Below are 20,352 nucleotides of genomic sequence, written 5' to 3'. Positions count from 1 at the left end.
AAAAAAATTTAGTATAATTTCTAACATCATTAAATAGTAGATATATAGTTGAATCGTATTGATATAAAATTGATAGAGTCGAAATAACAAGCGCGAGAAACATGATGTAAGATACCATGGTTGTATCTAATCTCTGCGACGTCGAAGAAGCGTCCGGCAGAGTGCAACAAGAACAAATATTGTAACCAGAAGGGGGAACTTTCGGTGTATCGATGGTCGGCTATTAATACAGACCGGTTGTTAGTGCTATACGCAGCATCAGTTTCTTCGATAATAAACGGTGTTTTCCATCTGTTCGTCAATCGTGATGATCGTTATTGAAAATTTCGAATAATTGACGACACAATTGCCTTGTTCGATTAGTCAGATGGTGAAAATATTTTAATGGAAATCAAGTGCTATATTCGTGTGTTTAAAATCTAAAACGAGAGAATGAAATTCGTCGAATTTTTTCTTCTGTTCAATTTACTAATCATCGTTGTTGCATATAAAAAAGAGCAGTGTCAACGAAGAACAGGCGAAGAACTTATCTGGGAATATGACGTCAGAAGACCATACAGGATCGGTGCATATCAAGTATGTATACTACTCTTACTCTATAATTGAAAGTGACGTCGATAACCCGATGTCTATGACACGCGAATATCATTGACATTTATCAATGTATATATATAAATTAAATATTATTTCGATAAATTAATATCTAAGCTTATGTGAACATTACAAATGAAATAGACAACATAAACAGAAAGCATTTTAAAATATTAGAATGTATGGAAATTATCTGTAAAACAAAAAAGTAAAAAAAATAAAAATTTTAACCATTTTTGAATATTTTTAAATTTTTTTTCATTAAATTTCAAATGTTTGAAATTTTTAATAAGAATTTTTATTTGAAATTTGATTTGCAACTAAAAATTATTTAAATATAAGATAATTTTTATACAGAAATCTATAATTAACATTGTTCTTTAAAGTATTATAGTATTTATAATATATTTATAATGTATTAGCATATGTATAAATTTTTTATATTAAAATTAATCGATTAAAATATTGAATTATTTTTATTATCATATCAAAGTATAATAATGTAAAATTTAAATATTTTTCAACAGAGAATAATCAAAAAAAAAAAAGATCCGAAATTTTATCAATGTTTTAATATAAAGTTATCGTTCAATTAACAAATATAAATTAAACAAAAAGATGTAAAAGTCGTGGGACTACTTTTAAACGTCTATTACTGATTTTTTCCTTACTTGGTTACAGGAAGTGGAGGCAGAGTATGGACCAGTCGATGTGACAATCACGTGTATAGGAGTAGATTCTCTATCTGACGAGAACAATGGAGCCATGTGGGTGACATCCGGTGGAATAGGATATAATTTCATTAAAATCAAATTCAAATCGAAATATTCTAGAGGATTTCATTATCGAGTTTATGTTTATGGAAAACCACATCGAATAAATAACTTTAATTTATTGTAATGTTCGTAACAATAATTCCTTGTAAAATGTGTTATCAATAACAATTAAGAACGTATTTTGATAAAATTCTTTTTCTGATATATTTATTTCATATTATTTTTTCAAATCTTATACAAATCAATGAATAAAAATTTATAAAATTTATAAATTTATAGAACCAATAAAAATAATTTTTATGTAGTTTTATGGCGTTTAAAAAAAAATTAAAATTAATTAAATTCAGATTTCTAACAGATTAAATATTATTATTTTGTTTATTATTAGAATTCATTAATAATAAAAAAAAATCTTATTTTTATATTTTATTCCTTGCTATTATATTATATTAAATATTATATTAAATAATTTACTATTATAAATTTATCTTATAATTTTAATTTATCTATTAAAAATTAATGACTATTAAAGATGAATGATAATTGCTAATTCTGTTCGATGACATTGTTAATCATAAATCTTCAACTTGTCACAATTTCGTAAAGCTTGAGTATCGTGACCGGATAAAATGATTGGATAAAAGTTTTTCCCAAAATAAAAAGTATACAAAGATCAAGAAATTATTATTCCAAGGGTACCAGCCACAGATTTCTTCCTCTGACAAGTTTGACGAATAACAAATCGGTAGAAATATATTTTCTCCTGCGTGCACGAAACGATAGTACAATGGCCCATGCAAACTGGAACTTCCTGGTTTATTAAATAGTTATGTGAAAAAATTTATCATTCAAGAATCGTTGATCTCATTTTTTGGAATATATGTTAATGCTAAAATAGAAGAATTTAACAATAGAGGAAATTAATAAATTAGATTAATTTCTAATAAATAAAAAATCCAATAATTTTTTTAATCACAAATGATGATATATCGATGTAAATGATAGATTTCGAACATTTTTCGCAAATACAATAAATGCGATTAAAATTTTTCTAAATATATAATAGATAATTTCGATTTTCAAGCTTTTGATTAATTAAATACTGTTTTATGTAATTTCAAGCTATTTAATCTAATTTTTAAAAATAAAATGAGTAAATGATACCAAATAAGATGATATTGACAATATTTCTATCAAAAAACCGATTTATGACGAGAAAAATAATAACAAAATATTTTAGAATGAAATCGAATATAGAATAATTAATAATAAAGAATACAATATAAAACAATAAAGAATAACTGAATATAATGTTGTGACTGCAAGTTGCATAAATGTGAAAATTGTTAGAATAATTGAAATAAAAACGCTTAAATTATAAAATATAAAATTACAATTTTTGTTAAGAAAAAAATTAACATTCAATTAATCCACAGTATAGATCAGTTAGACTATTACACCACTAATTAATTGTACCGATATTATAATCCATTTCTTCCTAAGTACTCAAAATAAAGTGTATAAACGAAATCCATAGGTTGGAAAATATATATTATCTATAAAATTTCGCCTCTCTTAAATTGCGCGACATTACATGTCAAGTACGTTATCACGAGAACGGTTAACTGTATGTTGTTAATCGACAAAACTAAGTTTACGATACTACCGAAATAACGTCGTACCTGAGCGAAACCAACTTAGTCTTTAGATTGAGGCAGAATTGCATGGACATGGTTTAAGCACGCGATCACACGCAATCGAGATCGGTAGAAGCATCGCAACGCCGACGCCGACGCCGTTTTACCAATGCCGACATCGAGGTCGGCGTCGTCGGTGGTTCAGTGAAGGCCAGCCATTCGCCCGCGTCGAACGCGTCCAAACCTAACCTCGTCGGGTGCTAAGAGGCCCTGGAGAAACTGTATCGCCGCCAGCCATCCTCCGTCCAACGGCCGTTATCGTTGATATTCGTCATCTTATTGCTAAGCCAAGATGTCACGGGTGAGTTGTTGCGGGAAAAATAATCGAGATTAGAACATACAATTTTATTTGCCTATATATGGACGTCCATTAAGATCTTTATATTTATTTATGTTGTTTTCTTCGATGATTTATTAGCGAATTGATCCAGGTTTAAATGTATATCATGCAATTAATCCTTCATTCCTCAATGTTATAATCAACACAGTATATATTAAAATATTAAACAAGTGAATATTAAATGTTTTTTTTATTGGTAAGTAACAGTAAATTTTAGTATATTTTTTTACTTTTTTTTTTATTTTCATATTTTTCAGGATTTTTTTTTTATATTTTTATTTTTCGTATCATATTTTTAATAATTGAAAAAATTTAATTTTGAAAAATGAAAAAAAATCATTAATTAATCAAATATTGATTTTATAATTCTGTTTTAATTTTTTCCCGATATACTTTTTATATTTAATTAATTATTTTTCTTACGAAATTTTGTATAAAATTTTATTTTTTGTTTTATTTTTTTATTATTTATAAAACACGTTCATGAATAATATATATTATTTTTATAAAAATAAAAAAAAAATAAATTTAAACACTAATACGTAATACATGTTACTATGGAAAATGAGTTAAATCCTACATTGTAACTTGATTGCGTTGCACAAAGTGAAATTAATTCTGAAGTGTAGTCTCGATAGCGTTTGCCACGCAATTAATCAACAAAATCTTCGATCGTTTCAAAGGATTTCCAGGTGCAATAAACTCGGCATCGGAGAAATGAGATAATTAGCGTTACTGGTTTTGTAGGCGGCAAGAATTGATTGATTCCTTCCATTAACTAAAATATAGTGCATTGGTCGATACTATATAGAATTGAGTAAACGAACTATATAGAATTGAATAAATGAACTCCATCGTTTCATAGATAATGATCTCTGATTTTTTCTATCTTTGTCTAAATTAACTATTTAAATTGATAATTGTAAAAATTTAAATTAAAAAATTTGAATTTGGAATTTAAGTATAAATTAATTTCAAACTTTTATCATTAATTTTGTTTGATTATTAAATTTATTTAATTTGTCAAATTTTGTTTGATTATTAAATTTATTTAATTTGTCAAATCTTTTACATGTTATTTATATTTTTAATGGTGGTGAAGTTATAAAATGATTAAAAATACTATTTCTAGTTTACGTAGGAATAAATAATGATTTTTTTATGGTTTGACCAGTGGCCAGTTTCGCAGAAGTATGACGCATTGGTGAAGGGGTGACACGTGTTCGATTATAATAATTTGCCCGGACTTCATGATTAGGGTTGGTTCTATCATGTGTCACAGAAATTCACTAGTTTACCACGTGCCGATTGGTTTATCGAGACTTCGTATCACATATTTCTTAAAGCTATATTTTTGTTTTCCTTACAAACATGTGTCTATCTCGAATATTCTTGAATAATCAAAAAAAATTCTAAGAAATTGTTATCGGAAAATATAATATAATAAATATAATAATTCAAAATTGCATACATGATATTGTGTGCCATAAAAAAGATTCTCATCAATAAATAAAATATGAATATAAAATATGCTTTATACATGCAATCAATAATATGTCGTCTTTAAAAAGTAATCGATATTACTTAACGTAATCATTGTAACATTTTATCATAAACAGTTTTTATTTTTCTTATGTTTGGACATTTCATTCGAAATAAATTAAAATCGAAATAAAAAAAGAAACTGATATATATATATATATATATATATATATATAATATATAAATAAAACTTATTATCTCTCACTTGTATTAATAACTTATAGCCTTTTAATACAGTAATTTTATATTTTTAATCTTTTTTTATATTTTATCACTATTATTCTATTTCAGATGGAGTTCAAATAGAAAAAAATGAGAAGAATGGTAGTAAGGAAGAAGAAAAAAATCGAAAAAAATTTAAATCAATTTGAAAAGAATTAATCACATGTAATCGGTTCATATTTTTTGATTAAATATCGCAATAGTTTCTTCACATTGCGTGAATCGTATCGCTTAGCACGTGAACCGGACGAACGATGAACATTGACCGTGGTAATTTCCCCGGCAAAACGTTCGCTTCGTCACGTCTCCCTGTTCTTATTAGTTAATGAGTTTTTGATATAGTGGTATATTAATTTTATCCGATGACGTGTTATAAATATAACCTGCATTTGTACGCTTGTTTCTTTAATGATCCATAACGAAGATGCAACAAAGAAATAAGAAGACGTAATTTTCGATCTTTGGAATAATGCAATTATCTGAATAATATTAGAAAAGTTCGAGATGACGCCTTGATAATAGTCCAAATATGAATTCATGCACGAAATCTAATATTTATTTGTACATTGACCATTGCTAATCTTAGTATATACATTTTATCATTTTTTTTTTTCATTTGTAAATCATTATTTATCATTATGTCTGCGTTTAGAACGAAACCGCGTTCGATAATATTTTCATACATTTTTTATTAAATTCTACAATTATTCGTTGATAACTCTTTTAATAGTATAATCCAGATATGGATTATACTATTAAAAAATAGAAAAATAAATAGAAATTGTGATTACTTTTAGAAGTATATATATATATATGTATATGTAAAGACTTAATAAGAATAAGTTGACAATAAGATTATATAAATTATACAATAAATTGTCATTATTAAAATATCGATTAGTGATACATATTTATTTAAACATTTTTCTTCTCATTTTTGTTATTTTTTATTAATGTTATTAATAAAATAAGCAATAACATATATTTTATTTATATTGCAATTTTACTTATTGTATTCTTACAATATTAGAAAATTTCTTTTGAATCTGCTAAGATTAAATGTCAAAAATAAAGAAACAAATTTTTATTCTCTTTTTAATTCTACGAATTTTTTTTGTCATTAATGTAATGAATTATGAATCAATTCGGTATTCAAATGTAATTGAAATTCATTCACATATGGTCAAGGACAATCATAAGTGTCTCTTTGTGAAACTATGTGACCGTGAATTTTCGTGCAACAAGCCTGAATTCTCTCACGCTATGCTCATTCGATGCATTTACCCGCAAAGTTTGAAGAAAATTTTGTTATATTATTTTCACACCATTCTCATATGCAGTAATTAATTTTTCGATAATATATATTTAAAATTGTTCAATTGTATTTTAATCATCATTTAGTATCTGATTCTTTGATATCAGATATCTAATTGTTCTAGAATTATTATTTTTTTTTTCTTTTCAAAATTGCATCATAAATAAAAATACAATAATCAATTGATATTTCTTACGAAAGAAGAAAGAATTATTAAAATAAATCGAATGATTCAAAATACGTCATTATCGGGATATCGATAGTACTAAAAAAAATACCAATACTTTTGTATCTTTTCAATTACCAAAACGTTCTTATTTTTTTTGTCGATATTTGATATTCTTCATTATCATATTTTAAACAACAAATACATAATAATATATGGTAATAACATTAAGGAGAAAAATATAACGATTTTAATATTATATATAATATTGACTGAGAGAAAAAAGAAAAAAGAGAGACAAAGAAGAAAATGAATCCTAACCTATCCCTCCATGGAAGAACAACAGCTACATACATATGTATACATACAATATTATCAGTAGTGGGATAAATGAAGAAAAAGAGAAGAATATGATGGAAGAGGTGAAATCTCAATGACCCACGGAACCACTGTCTGTAAAAACTTATTCAGATATGCAAGTGTGTAGTTTAATCCGGTTCACTCATTTTCTTCGTCTGACATAGTTCAAACTTCAACAATCATGTACCGATTACAGATTTGATTTTGTAATAATCGGATAACATAAGTTTTTATACCATATATAATTATTCCAACAAAACTATTTCTATTAACGATGAAAATGTTTTATTAATGTTTTATTATTTTTATTTTATGTTTTTATATACAAAAGTGATAATACTATAAATGTCATATTTGTAGGATGTATCAAAGTATCTAATATCAAACTAGACTTTTTCTTCTAATTAAATTAGAAACTTCTTTTGATTAAATTTTTAGCTAAACTGAGACTTTTTTTTTTAATTCAAATCAATTTTTTTAAATTGTACAAAAAAAGTCTTTCAATTTTTATCCATTTTTAATTTTTTGAAATAATACATATATGTAATCATACTTCTAATATTAATAATTGAAAACATCGATATCGTATTGAATATAATCGAAAATTACAATAATTTTATTTAAAATAAACCGTCATTAAATTCCATAAATTTCATTTTTTTGTTTCCTGATATCTTGTGATTATGACGAGTAATTATCCCGAGTTTCAAACTGAATATCAATATCATCCTTCAAGCTAGGATACATGATCAAACAAATTGTCGTGGTTCAAAAATTTTTAAATATCGTTCAACGTGCGAGCACAATCTAATTTATTACTATCGACAAGGAAAATCGAATGTACTCAAAGCGATTTATCTTGTGATTATTAGTCCAGTTGCGAACTTCTCAGGAAGAGTTGCTCAAACAATGACTTTTTATGCTGCGTACAATACATTGAATTTTTCAAACTGATTTGCATATGAGATTGATCATATTAAATTATTATCCTTTTCTAAATTATTATTAATATTAATCACTATTAAAATCGATTACTGTTTATCATTAGCTACAAATATATAGTTTAAAGTGAGTTCCAAATGATTTATATCATTAATATCAATAATACAATTTTCCAAATAATCACCGATCAAAATCTTAATTGTGGACTTAGATTTCAATAGATACAAGTTTAGTAATTAAATGAGATTTTATGTTTTTATTTAAAATAGTAAAAAAATAATGAAATTTATATATATAACAGATAACAGTAATCTTTGTGGTATTGTTATATCTTGTAATTGTAATCTTAAATAGTATTTTGTAGATTGTCTAAATTACATATATTTTGTTTATAGCTATGATAAATGAGTAAGTTTTTTTTATATTATATTATTATCGATTTTATTTTTATTTAATATTATTTGTAACAAGATAAAAAAAGTAATAATGAATCAAATAATAATTTGTTTTAAGTGAAAAATTGTTTTTTTATTATATATACATATTTATTATATATAATATTTATTACATATAATAAAACATATGCTAATAATTCGAAAAATGATTGTTATCTTGTTTAATTGAATGTATATTGTATATTCTATTAGAATAATGTTTTCTAACCTTTTTTGGCGATATGTTTAGCGATATGTTTAAAAAGAAAAGAATTTAAAAATAAAAGAAGTTTCTAATTTAAAACTAGTTAGTTTTTTGCAATGTAATTTCTAAAATAAAAATTTGTATTTATTTAAAATAACAACATATTTTAATATAATTAATATAGTTAATTATTTATTTAAGAAATATTATTAAATGTAAAAAAATATTAACTTTTTAATCCAATTTCATAGAAATAACATTTTGTAACTAATGAAATTTTTGATTATCGCATTGTCATCACTTATAAATATTTTTATATTTAATAAAATTTTCAGATTGGTAAGACATTGGTTACTAAATATTGTATTAAAGGATTGCAAAAAGTGAAATAATATGAAAGAAAAACGAAATTACCTTTAAATTAAAAGAGAAACATTATCTAAGAAATATTTTCTGATCCATCAGTCAAATTTTTGATATTACTAGTTCCGATCACTTCAAAATCTTTTAGAAACAAATTCGTGAGCAAAGTTATGTGTATGAAGTCATAAAAAAGTTAAAATAACATATTCAGAGGATGATATCCTCGCAAGAAGTTAGTTCGGTCATATACATATCGATTGGTGCCATTCGGTGCCTGGCAGTTCTGCTTCTACTTCTATTTCTCACAGATATCGAATACGACAAAGCTTTAAAAAAAAAAAAAAATCAGAAAGTATGATTATATGCAACTCGTTTTTTTATCAATCCCTTGAGCAATTAAAATACCCTAAATTCTGTTTAGGGAATTTTAAAATTTAAAATCTATTGGAGATTATATCTTTCGCGCGAATTATATCAATTTTTCGAAATCATTTAAAGAAATCAAAACATGATATAATAGGAAATTAGAAAGAGTAAGAAATGCATTTTTTTGTATTAGTAAAAATATTTTATTTATTAGAAATTTATAAGAAAATCAAGCGGATTTAATATAAAATTATTTCATTATTTATATTTCATATATATATATATATTTTTTTTTTTTACTATTCTCTCATTAATGCACATGTTAAAAAAAAGTCACATCAAAAATATCATATATAAATTATTTTGCTTTGTTTCAGTAATATATATTAATATTTTTCTTATTTAATGTAACAAATCTGTTTTATAAACTTTAATTATGAAAAAATAAACATAAATATATAATAATGGAAGATGATAATATTTTAAATAATATAAAAATATGTTCTAGCCATTGCCTAAAAATATTTCTCAATTACCAACAAGAGGACAGATGGAGAGGCGGCGACCACCGTTTCTCAGAGGCCCTAGTAGAATGAGAGAGGTATTTTTTTTATTAACATTAAATATTTTATTTTCAATATACAAAATTAAAATAGAAAATTGTTAATTGAAGAAACTTGAATGAAAACTTGGAGAAATTTATAATTAAAAATTAAAAATAAATAATTTTAAGTAACAAAGTATAATTTTAATTCTTTAAGCAATTATTTAAAAAATTATAATTTGGGATTGAAATAAAATAAAAAAAATATTGATTTTATTATGATCACTATTTAATTTATATTTTATAAGTTAAATTTTTATACATGAAATAATTGTAAATATAATCAATTCAAAAAAATTGAAATTTCAGACATTATGTACGTTCATGATTTTATATATCTTCATAAATATATATACATATACTAAGCAATAGTAAACAGAAAGATAACCTAAATGAGAAATAAATATATTATATTATATTTTATTAAAAATTTATGCAATCTTTTAATGATGTAATTAAAAAAAATAATATTTAATAAATATGGTAATAAATATTATCTATTAAAATTTAATTAATTTTTAATTAATTTTTTAATTTTGTGTTACAGATAATATGTTTTTATAATTATATAAAGATGTGATAATAAACTTATTATGCAATTATGATTTGTAAATATAATATAAAATTTTTAAAAATTTAAAAAATTTTATAAGGTATCGATTTGAAAAATGTTTTAATAAATTTAAATTTTAAATTTTTCATTTAAATTTTTCAATAATGTAATTTTACAAAAAAGATAGAGAGAGGCATAGGCAGTAAAATGGATTCTACAGGAAGTACATTAAGTGGAACTGGAGATTATTTAAGTGAAGAAGATCTTTCACCAGATGCATTGGTTAGACAAAACTATGAATTACGTCATCGTCTTGAAGAAGAAGCAGCTAATTATAAAAGACGTTTGGATACATATAGACAAGCACAACAACATCAGGCTGCTCTGGTTTCACGTTTACAAGCCAAAGTAGATATTGTAAATTTTTAAATAAATTGTACAATATAATATATATTAATGATTTAATATTTTTAGGTATTGCAATATAAACAAAAATGTTCAGAATTAGAAAATCAAATGGCAGAATCTATAGTATATGATTCTAATAAAGTTGTAAGTTCTGCACCTCCAACAACTTCTGTTTTAGATGCAGCTCATCAGACACTAAGAGAAATACGTGAAGAACAAATATATGATTTAGATACTGCTTTAAAAAAGCTAAGTGAAGAACGTAAAAGGTACTACTTTTTTCTTTTAAATATCTGAGAGAAAATTATTAGAATAAATATTTAATTATTCTTTTCTTATTTAAGATGTGAAAAATTGCTGCAATTAAATACAACATTGAAAGATCAGTTAGAAGAATCTCATCAAACGAATGAAGCACTTACAAATGATCTACAAAAATTAAGTAATGATTGGGATATTTTAAGAGAAGAATTAGCTATCAAAGAAGAAGAATGGAGAGAAGAAGAACAAGCTTTTAATGATTATTATACTTCAGAACATAACAGATTATTAATTCTTTGGCGTGACGTTGTTTCTGTTAAACGATTATTTGCAGAGATAAAATCTAGTACAGAAAGAGATCTATTAAAAATGAAAAATAACATTATTTCTACTTTTAATGATGTTTCGTCAGCTTGTAATAATACAGGATTTACTATGAGAATGCAAGCAGCTATGCATCCAATGGTATATATATTATTTTCTAATTTGTTTCAATATTTGTGTTATGATTTTATCATATTTTAGATATCTCAACAAGTTCAACAGGCACAGGAACAGGTAACAACTGATTTAAAAACAGAATTAATAACACTTAAACAACAGTATGATATAGCCCAAAATGAAATTCGTATAAAGGAAGAAAAAATCAATCAACTTATTCGTGATGTTCACAATTTGGTAATTATTTAAATAATATATTTAGATAGAATAATAATTATAAACTATTTATATAAAATAGTAATGATTATATTTTAGGAAGAAAGATGTGGAGAAGCAGAAACGGAAATTCATCGTAATACACGTTTACAAGATGATATAGAAATTTTACAATCTGCATTGAGAGATATAGCACATGCTGTAATTCAAGATGCAGAAAGTCGCGAGATTGAATCTACTCAAGCACCTCCTCATCTTCATTTATCACCTACTGGACCAATTCCTCAAAAATCACCGAAAAGAGGTACAAGAAGCAACACCATTCCAGCTTTTGCTGAAAGTACTATAAGTGCTGTACAAGCAGCTCTCCATAAATATCAATTGACTATACATGAACTTCAGGTATAAAAATTTTATGTATATATGTATATACATAAAATATATACACATATGTTTTGGTAAATTTTAAAAATACTAAATTTAATTTATAAAATTAATGTATTATATTATAGTATAATTTATTGTATTAGGTGAAATTGCAAACTAACAAAGAACAACTACAAAATACTCGTAAACAATGCGAAAATGCGGAAGAAAATGTTAAAACTTTAGAGAAAAAAGCGGAAGAATTGATTATTGAATTAGATGCAGTTCGATTACACTGTTCACAACTTAATCAAGAGAAAGATATGTTACAAAAAGGACTTGATACTATAAGAATTGAAAAAAATGCTCTTGAAAAAAGCAGGATAGAACTTAATAATATGGTATAATACATATTTTTTCCATAGATATATTTCAATAGATAATATTTTACTTACATTCATATTTCATTCATATTAATACAAAAAATTTATATTCAGATGGAGAATTTAAATAGTGATTGCGAAAAATTGCAAAAAGCTAACAATAAATTACAAAAAATTTGCGACAATCTAGAAGATGAAAAATTATATCTTCAAAGTGAACTCAATAGATTATCTAAAGATGTAGAATTAAGGTATGATAAATAAAAAAATATGTATTTTATTCAATTGTTCTACTTATAAATTAAATTACTAGGGAATTAAATTTGCGTTCAGAAGAAGATAGATGCAGTAAAATGAGAGAGGAATTATTAACTCTACGTGAAGAATTAAATAAAACATATCTCACTAAAGATATGTTAGAACAACAAAAGTTAGAAACAGATGGATTAATTTCACAAATTGAAAAAAGCAAAGGTATCTCAATATAATTTTTTATAATCTATATATTTAATATAGATTAATATTTTTTTGAATTTTATTATTATTTAGGTGATTTAGAATTAGAATTGGAACGCGTATTATTAGAAAAATCAGATGTGCAAGAAGTTTTAATGAAATTAGAAACAGTTTGCAGCAATCACGAACAAGAGAAACAGCGATTACAAGAAGAATTAAAAAAGGTAAAATTCAATAAAATTTTATCAAAATTTTATCTACTATTGAGAACTTTTTATCAATTTTAGATAACAGAAGAAAAAAATAAGTTAGCAAGTCAATGTACGGATCAACAAGGTGATCTGGGTTCTTTAAGAAAAGAATTACTTCAAGCAGAACAAACTAGACTTGATTTAGAATCAGAAAAAGTAACTTTGAATGAAAAAGTGAAATTTCTGGAGATCGAAAAGGAGAAGATTGAAATAGAATTGGCACAAGTTTCGCGCGAACGTGGAGATTTCAATAATCAATTATCAGTTTTAGCACGAAAAAAAGAAACATTAAACGAAGAATTGATGAGACTCAAACAAAGATTAGAACAGGCAAACGAAATGAATGGGAGAATAAATCGGAATTTAGAAGATCTCGTAAAAGATAATGAAGAAAAACAAGTAAAAATTATAAAAATAATTATATATATATATATAATATATATATAATACAATATAATATATTATATTATATATATTATAATTATTTTTAAAAAATTGCATTATTTTTTGTAAATAATTATTATTATTACAATTATTATTGTTTATTATTATAGGTTCTCTTAGAAACTAATGAAAAGGAAGTACAAAGATTACAAGAGCAACTTGCTTCAATGCGTAGTGAGAAAGAAACATTAGAAGGTGTTTTATTTGATACACAAACTAGTCTAGAAAATATGCATGTGAAAAAGACTCAATTAGAAAAAGAACAGAAAGAGCTTTTAATAAAACAAGAAAGTTTGAAAGGACAAGTAGAAAGATTAATGAAAGATCTGGAGAATAGCGAGAAACGAATTCATGAAATAAAGCAAACTTTAACGCAACAAAGTGGCGATCAAGAAACCGAATTTCAACAAATTATTTCTAACATGAAAAAACATAGTGAAGAAAACATAAAAAAATTAAATGAAGAAAAAGTATAATAGTTATAATAAAGACATTTACGTCATAGTATACATGCAATTAAGTTAATCGAATTTTCATTTTCAGGAACAAATAAAGATAAATTTAGAGAAACGACTTCAGCAATCTCTTTTGCAAGTTACTGGAGAAAAAGATAATGAAATAAATCAATTGCAGCAAAGAATAGATGAAATGCAACAACATATAGAAAATTTGTGTCAGCAACATGAAGAAGTTCTTCTTAGAGCAGAAAATGATAAACAACAAGCTCTTCTTATAGGTAATAAAATATGTAATAAAATATAAAAAAATTAAAATCTTAGGTGCAATTTTTTTTGCTTGTAGCTCATCATGATCAGCAAGCATTAATGGAAAAACTTGAAACTGTTTTGCATGAAATGGAAGAAGAGAAAAATAATGTAGAACGAGTCAAACGAGAAGCTGCAGTAAAAACTGAACAAGAACGTAACAATATAAATCAATTACGTGATGAATTAAATCGTCTTAAAACAAAATTAGATGAAACTAGATTAAAAACTGATGAAGAAAAAATAAAACTCGATCTAAAAATAGAAGAACTCTGGAAAGAACGTGAATTAGCACAAAGAGAATCCGAAGAATTGCAAGTTCAATTACATATGACAGAAGATAAAGTTGATAGTTTACAAAATCAATTACATGAAACTATTAGAAAACTTAAAGATGGTATATTTACATATTTATATAAAATTTTATTTATATATATATTTATATAATATATAAATAATTAAATATATATTTATAGCCGAAAATCTTAACGAAACATTACGCAAAGAATTAGTAGATATTAGAAGACAATTAGGTGATTCCACATATGAAAAAGAAAAATATAATAGTAGCAATAAAGAATTACGCGAGCATGTAAAACGCATTGAAAGCGAAAAAAGAGAACAAAATAGAATATTAGAAGAATCATATCAAAAAATTTCAGGTAACATAATAATATAAATAATATATAAATCATAATAATATAAATTTTATTATTATTTATATTGATTTATATTTTTATATATAAATTTTAGCACTGGAAGATATGAAAGTAAATGTAGATGCAGAGAGATCTCGTCTTCAAACTCAAATTCGTGATATGGAGAAAGAAATGTTGCAATTACAAAAACAACTTCATTTTACTCAGGATGAATTACAAAAATCACATCAAAGTAATACTCAAGCACAAAATGATGAAAAAGAATTGCAAGCTCGACTAACTAACGAAACAGAAGAAAGAGAACGTTTACAATTGCAGTTACATCAAGTAAAAAAACAGGTAAAATATGAAATATTTTAACTAAAATGATATTTTTCTTCATGTTTATTTTTTGAACAGTTAATGGATGTTGACAATAGTCTAAAAGTAACAAGACAAGAACTTGGAAGATTGCGGTCACGTGCAGATGAAGAGAATGAACGGTGGAGAGTTAGAGAACAAGAATTAGTAGTTCGTCTTGAGGATAGTCGATGTCGTGAAAGAAAACTCGAGGATCAAAAACATAACTTAGAAGTTTGTTTAGCTGATGCTTCTCAACAAATTCAAGAACTGAAGGTAACGAAAAACAATAAAAAACAATAAAATAATAAAATGAAAGACATAATTTATTAAATTAATTAGGCACGTCTTGGAGGTTCCGAAGGACGAGTTCGAGCTTTAGATGCACAATTATCGCAATTAGAAATAGCAAAAAAAGAAATCGAACAAAAATTAAGTAGCGTGGGATCGACTTTACGCCGAATTGCAGGTATTCAAATGGATGGAAGTGTTAATATACCTTTTAAATTATTGAGTCCATCAAGAAGGTGGAGTCCAGCAAGAGGTATATGTATTTACATATATCAATATGAATAACTTGAAAAATTAATTTATATATTTATAATTTTTTTTATGATTCAGCTCAAGATCATATTGATTCTACTAGAGATGTGATTCTTGATGTTGATCCTGAGATTATTAGAAAGGGTGTACGATCTCTTATGCAACAAGTAGCACAAATCGAACGTGAAAGAGTAATTAATAAAAAAAATTATAATTATCATCTGTACTTTAAAATGTTTAATTTTATAAAAATAAAATACATTTATTAAAATTTTAGGATGACTATAAAACTGAATTGTGTAATTTGAAAAAACAATTAGATGAAAATCAAGAGATTCAGAATAGATCTGATATACAAATAAACACTTTATTAACAAATATAAGAATGCTTCAGGATGAAAAGAATTCATTGGAGGTAAAATTTTCTCAAAAACAAAGTGGCTATGAAATGCAGGTAAATTCATTTATATTATTTTGATTATTTATTTCATTACTCATAAGTTTATTTTAGTTAAATGCTTTACAACTAAAATCAGAAGAATGCGAGCAATTACGCGAAAAGATTATCAATCTTGAATTAATAATTAGTAATAATTCTGAAGAAAAAATACAACTTGAGGTGAGAAAATTCTTGAATATTAGATATTTCTAGTTCATTATTATTATTATATAATTAATAATTATGCAGGAAAAGCTAGATAAATTAAAACAAGTTTTAAACAAAATAGAAAATGAAAAACGTAATTTACAAGAGGAACTTAGTAAAAGCGAATCCCGTGCTACGAAATTAGAATTACAAAGAATGTCATTAGAAGGTGACCTTCAAAGATTGCAAATGATGTTCCAAGAAAAAGATGCAAATATTCATGTATGTTAAATACATGTTAATAACAATGTTTAATTTCAAAATATTAAATTAATTTATATTAATTATTTCTCATTTATTATATTTTTTTAGAAACTACAAGAACGAAATGATACACAAAATCGAACAATGACAACTTTAGAAGAACGTTGTGCTTCGTTGAAATCTATGGTGGAACAATTAAATCTTGCATTGGAAAAGGCATCTACCACAGAAAACGAATTAAAGAATGAAATTAATTCAATGCAGCATAATATCATGGAATTAACAACTAATTTGCAAACTTCTAATGAAAAGAACAAACAGGTATTGACATAAAAAAATTATTTATAAAAGATAAGATTTTATCTTTTATAAATAAAAATTTTTATAAAAATTATTTATAAAGACAAAGCATTATATTTGAATATTACTACTAACTATTTAATTTATTAACTTAACTTTTTAATTATAGTTACAAAAACAAATTTCAAATGCTGAAAATGAACGTAGAATCTTATCTGAACGTATAGAATCAATGCAACAATCTTTAAATGATCTCAAACATACAAATCAAATATTAACAGATCAAATTACACGTCTTCAAAATGAATTGGCAAATAATGAAGTACAACGTTGTGCCTTAGAATCTCAATTAAGAATAGTTGCTTATCCAACACAAGAAGAAAATACAAATAAGGATGAAGAATTATTACGACAATTACAAATAGCACAAAGAGAGAGAAGTGAAATGAGAGGAAAAATGGAAGCACTTAATGATAAAGTAAATATATATTTATAATGAAAATATAATTTGATATTAAATATTAATATAATAAAATAATTTTATATATTTTAGATGAAATTATTGGAAGCTGATAAACGTAATTTAGAACGACAACTATCGTTATTTAAATCAACTAATCGTAGCAAAAGTTATGAACGTTATGAGAAAGCACATACAGAATTATTAGGCACAAGTTTCGATATAGATCATTATGAACAAGAAAATAGAGAATTAAGATTGAAAGTTCGTAGATTAGAAACACAACTTGCAGAGAAGGAAGCTGAACTTATAAGATTGAAATCAAGTTACACTCATACACATTCCGTATTTGATTTTAATCGAGATAGAACGGGCGAAATTGAAAGACTTAGAGCAGCTCAATTACAAGCTGAAAAATTGTTAGAAGCAAGAGAACAAAGTCATCGTCAACAAGTTTTGCGTTTGGAAAATCAGGTATTAATATTTTTTTTATTTTTATATCTATAATTTTTATAAATAGTTATATTTATAAATAAAATTATAATAATAGATACAATTGTTACGCGAACAACTTAATCAAGAAATAAAACGTCGACAATTATATGTTTTACGAAGTTCAAGGGCAGGTAGAGAAATGCAACAATTAAGACAAGCCTTAGGCGATTCTTTAAGAACTGTAGCGCAAGATCCATCATTAGACGCAGTATTATTAGAACATGAAGCTCGAAAATTGGATTCTACTCTGACAAGTACTACCAGTTTACCGCCATCATTAGCTTTACCTGCGCCACCGTCTTATGATAGATCTTCCACGCCAGCACAACTCAAATGAGTTATAATATTGTTTCAGACTGAATCAAATGTGGTAACTGCCAATGTATGTTCAATGATACAAAATAAGTAGTATACAATAGTTCTTCCATATATATGGGAACATAATTTGATTAATGTATTAACTTTAATCACGTATTTGAAATTCATTATAATAAATTATTTCAAGACTACTAATTGATATAATATTTTAAATATAATGAGTAGCATTTTAGTATTTTGCAACTTTTACATGCAAATTTTTCATACAAATTTGAACTGATTATTTAGAAACTTATTCTATATTTTAAATTGTAATGTATATTATTATAATACTTATAATATTTATTATAATATTTAATAATATTCTATTCTTATTTCTATATTTCTCCAAATTATTCTGATATCAAAATAATTTTGTTAATTTTCTTTTTTCATTTCTATATATTATATAGTATTATCATACTTTACAAAATTTTATAAAAATGAAAGTTTATGATAGAAAATCATTCCTAATCTGTCCATAAATTACAATAATTTTAACTTTGATTGTAATTTATATGTATATTTATTAATAAGTTATACATTTGTTAATTTATTATAGTATTATATTACATTATTATTTCAAGAATATATATTTGGATTATCAAATATATTTATGATATATATGATATAATGGAAAGCACTTTCAAAATATAATGATAAAAATAATGCTATCTTTAGTCTCGTCTCGAGACCAAAGAGAATCACCAAACAAAAGCATTGTAGAGATATGCTTCTGATGATTTCATAGATATTGAAATTTAACACAACATAGAATGTAGACAATATTGTTATATAAAAAATAGTAAAAATAACATGCATAGTTGGCAAATAATGGATTGTGTCTATTCTTTATTGATAAGAATATAGACAACTAATCCAACCAAAGTATTTAGCAATTGAACTGTTGTGCTTGCAAGTCAGAAAAAGAAAAAGTATTTATGTAAATTATTATTTATTGTATCTTTCTAACAATTTAAAAATTATTGTTTATATTTATATTATTGTTTATATTTTAGTATTTATATCAAAAAATTTTTAATAATTGAATGATGAAGAATTAATGAATGTTAAAAAAAACATTCAAATAAATTATTTTGTTATTAATTCGTAATGCATAATATATTTTTTAAAACTTGTATTTTTACAAATATTATTATTGTAAATTTAATATATTCAAAAAAAATATCGAAATAAAAAATTTGTACTTTTGAACTGATAAATTATATCAAAAAGAGCTTAAATAATGCTAGTCATGAAATATAATTATTCTTTTTATATGTATATAATAATTATATAATGTATTAATTAATGTTCATTTTTGTAGAGATATATGTATATTCGTATATATATAATAAATTATTGGAAAATTAATAGTTATAATTTTTTAAATAATATTTTGAAAACAATATTAAATATTGAATATTAAATAATATTAAATTATTGATATATTATTGATATATTAATTAATTTAAAACATTAATGATATTAATATTAAAGAATTATTATACATATTATTATAAATATTATAAAAACTTATGTAGTATGCAAAATTATATAAATTTCACTTAATTATTAAAAAGTACAAAAATTTATTTATCAGCTTTTTTATTACAAAATTTATTATTACAAAATATTATTAAAAAATAATGATAATATAATGATAACATATTCATGAGAAATTTAATATTATAATGCAATCATAATTTCATTCCAAAGATTTTTCATTTCAAAATGATAATATATATATATATATATAATATATATATATTGATTATAATAGTCAATCTATATAGTTAAAAGATTTTATTAGCAGATCTACATATTCAAATATCAAATCCTAATGATATTGTTTCTGATTTTAATATTAATCTTAAATTTAA

The 20,352-nt window shown here is 24.1% G+C and overlaps 2 protein-coding genes across 4 annotated transcripts; both read left to right on the top strand.

The window, feature by feature from the left end:
- Positions 1-1,557, top strand: LOC122711708. Its single transcript, XM_043930719.1, has 2 exons — positions 1-576; positions 1,273-1,557. The coding sequence occupies exons 1-2, from the start codon at positions 433-435 to the stop codon at positions 1,489-1,491; spliced, it is 363 nt and encodes a 120-aa protein (XP_043786654.1). The 5' UTR covers positions 1-432; the 3' UTR covers positions 1,492-1,557.
- Positions 1,558-3,237: 1,680 nt separating this feature from the next.
- On the top strand, positions 3,238-18,708 carry LOC122711629 (rootletin). Of its 3 annotated transcripts, none has more exons than XM_043930608.1 (27): positions 3,238-3,365; positions 9,828-9,920; positions 10,660-10,884; positions 10,951-11,153; positions 11,229-11,610; positions 11,671-11,823; positions 11,902-12,204; positions 12,333-12,569; positions 12,666-12,802; positions 12,865-13,025; positions 13,101-13,231; positions 13,295-13,657; positions 13,813-14,172; positions 14,246-14,438; positions 14,504-14,863; positions 14,943-15,128; positions 15,220-15,464; positions 15,525-15,740; positions 15,807-16,008; positions 16,086-16,198; positions 16,285-16,422; positions 16,519-16,626; positions 16,696-16,875; positions 16,966-17,178; positions 17,327-17,635; positions 17,711-18,091; positions 18,168-18,708. In XM_043930608.1, the coding sequence occupies exons 1-27, from the start codon at positions 3,357-3,359 to the stop codon at positions 18,447-18,449; spliced, it is 5,883 nt and encodes a 1,960-aa protein (XP_043786543.1). In that variant the 5' UTR covers positions 3,238-3,356; the 3' UTR covers positions 18,450-18,708. The 3 variants fall into 3 exon arrangements, with proteins under 3 accessions (XP_043786543.1, XP_043786542.1, XP_043786544.1); XM_043930607.1 differs by having other exon boundaries at positions 16,285-16,461; XM_043930609.1 differs by lacking the exons at positions 3,238-3,365; positions 9,828-9,920 and adding an exon at positions 10,534-10,576 and having other exon boundaries at positions 16,285-16,461.
- Positions 18,709-20,352: the final 1,644 nt, after the last annotated feature.

This window comes from Apis laboriosa, unplaced genomic scaffold, assembly GCF_014066325.1.
Source record: "Apis laboriosa isolate Shangri-la unplaced genomic scaffold, ASM1406632v1 scaffold17_cov146, whole genome shotgun sequence".
NCBI classification, from domain to species: domain Eukaryota; kingdom Metazoa; phylum Arthropoda; class Insecta; order Hymenoptera; family Apidae; genus Apis; species Apis laboriosa.
Note: the sequence above shows the minus strand (reverse complement) of the source record. Positions and strands in the feature narration are given on the sequence as shown.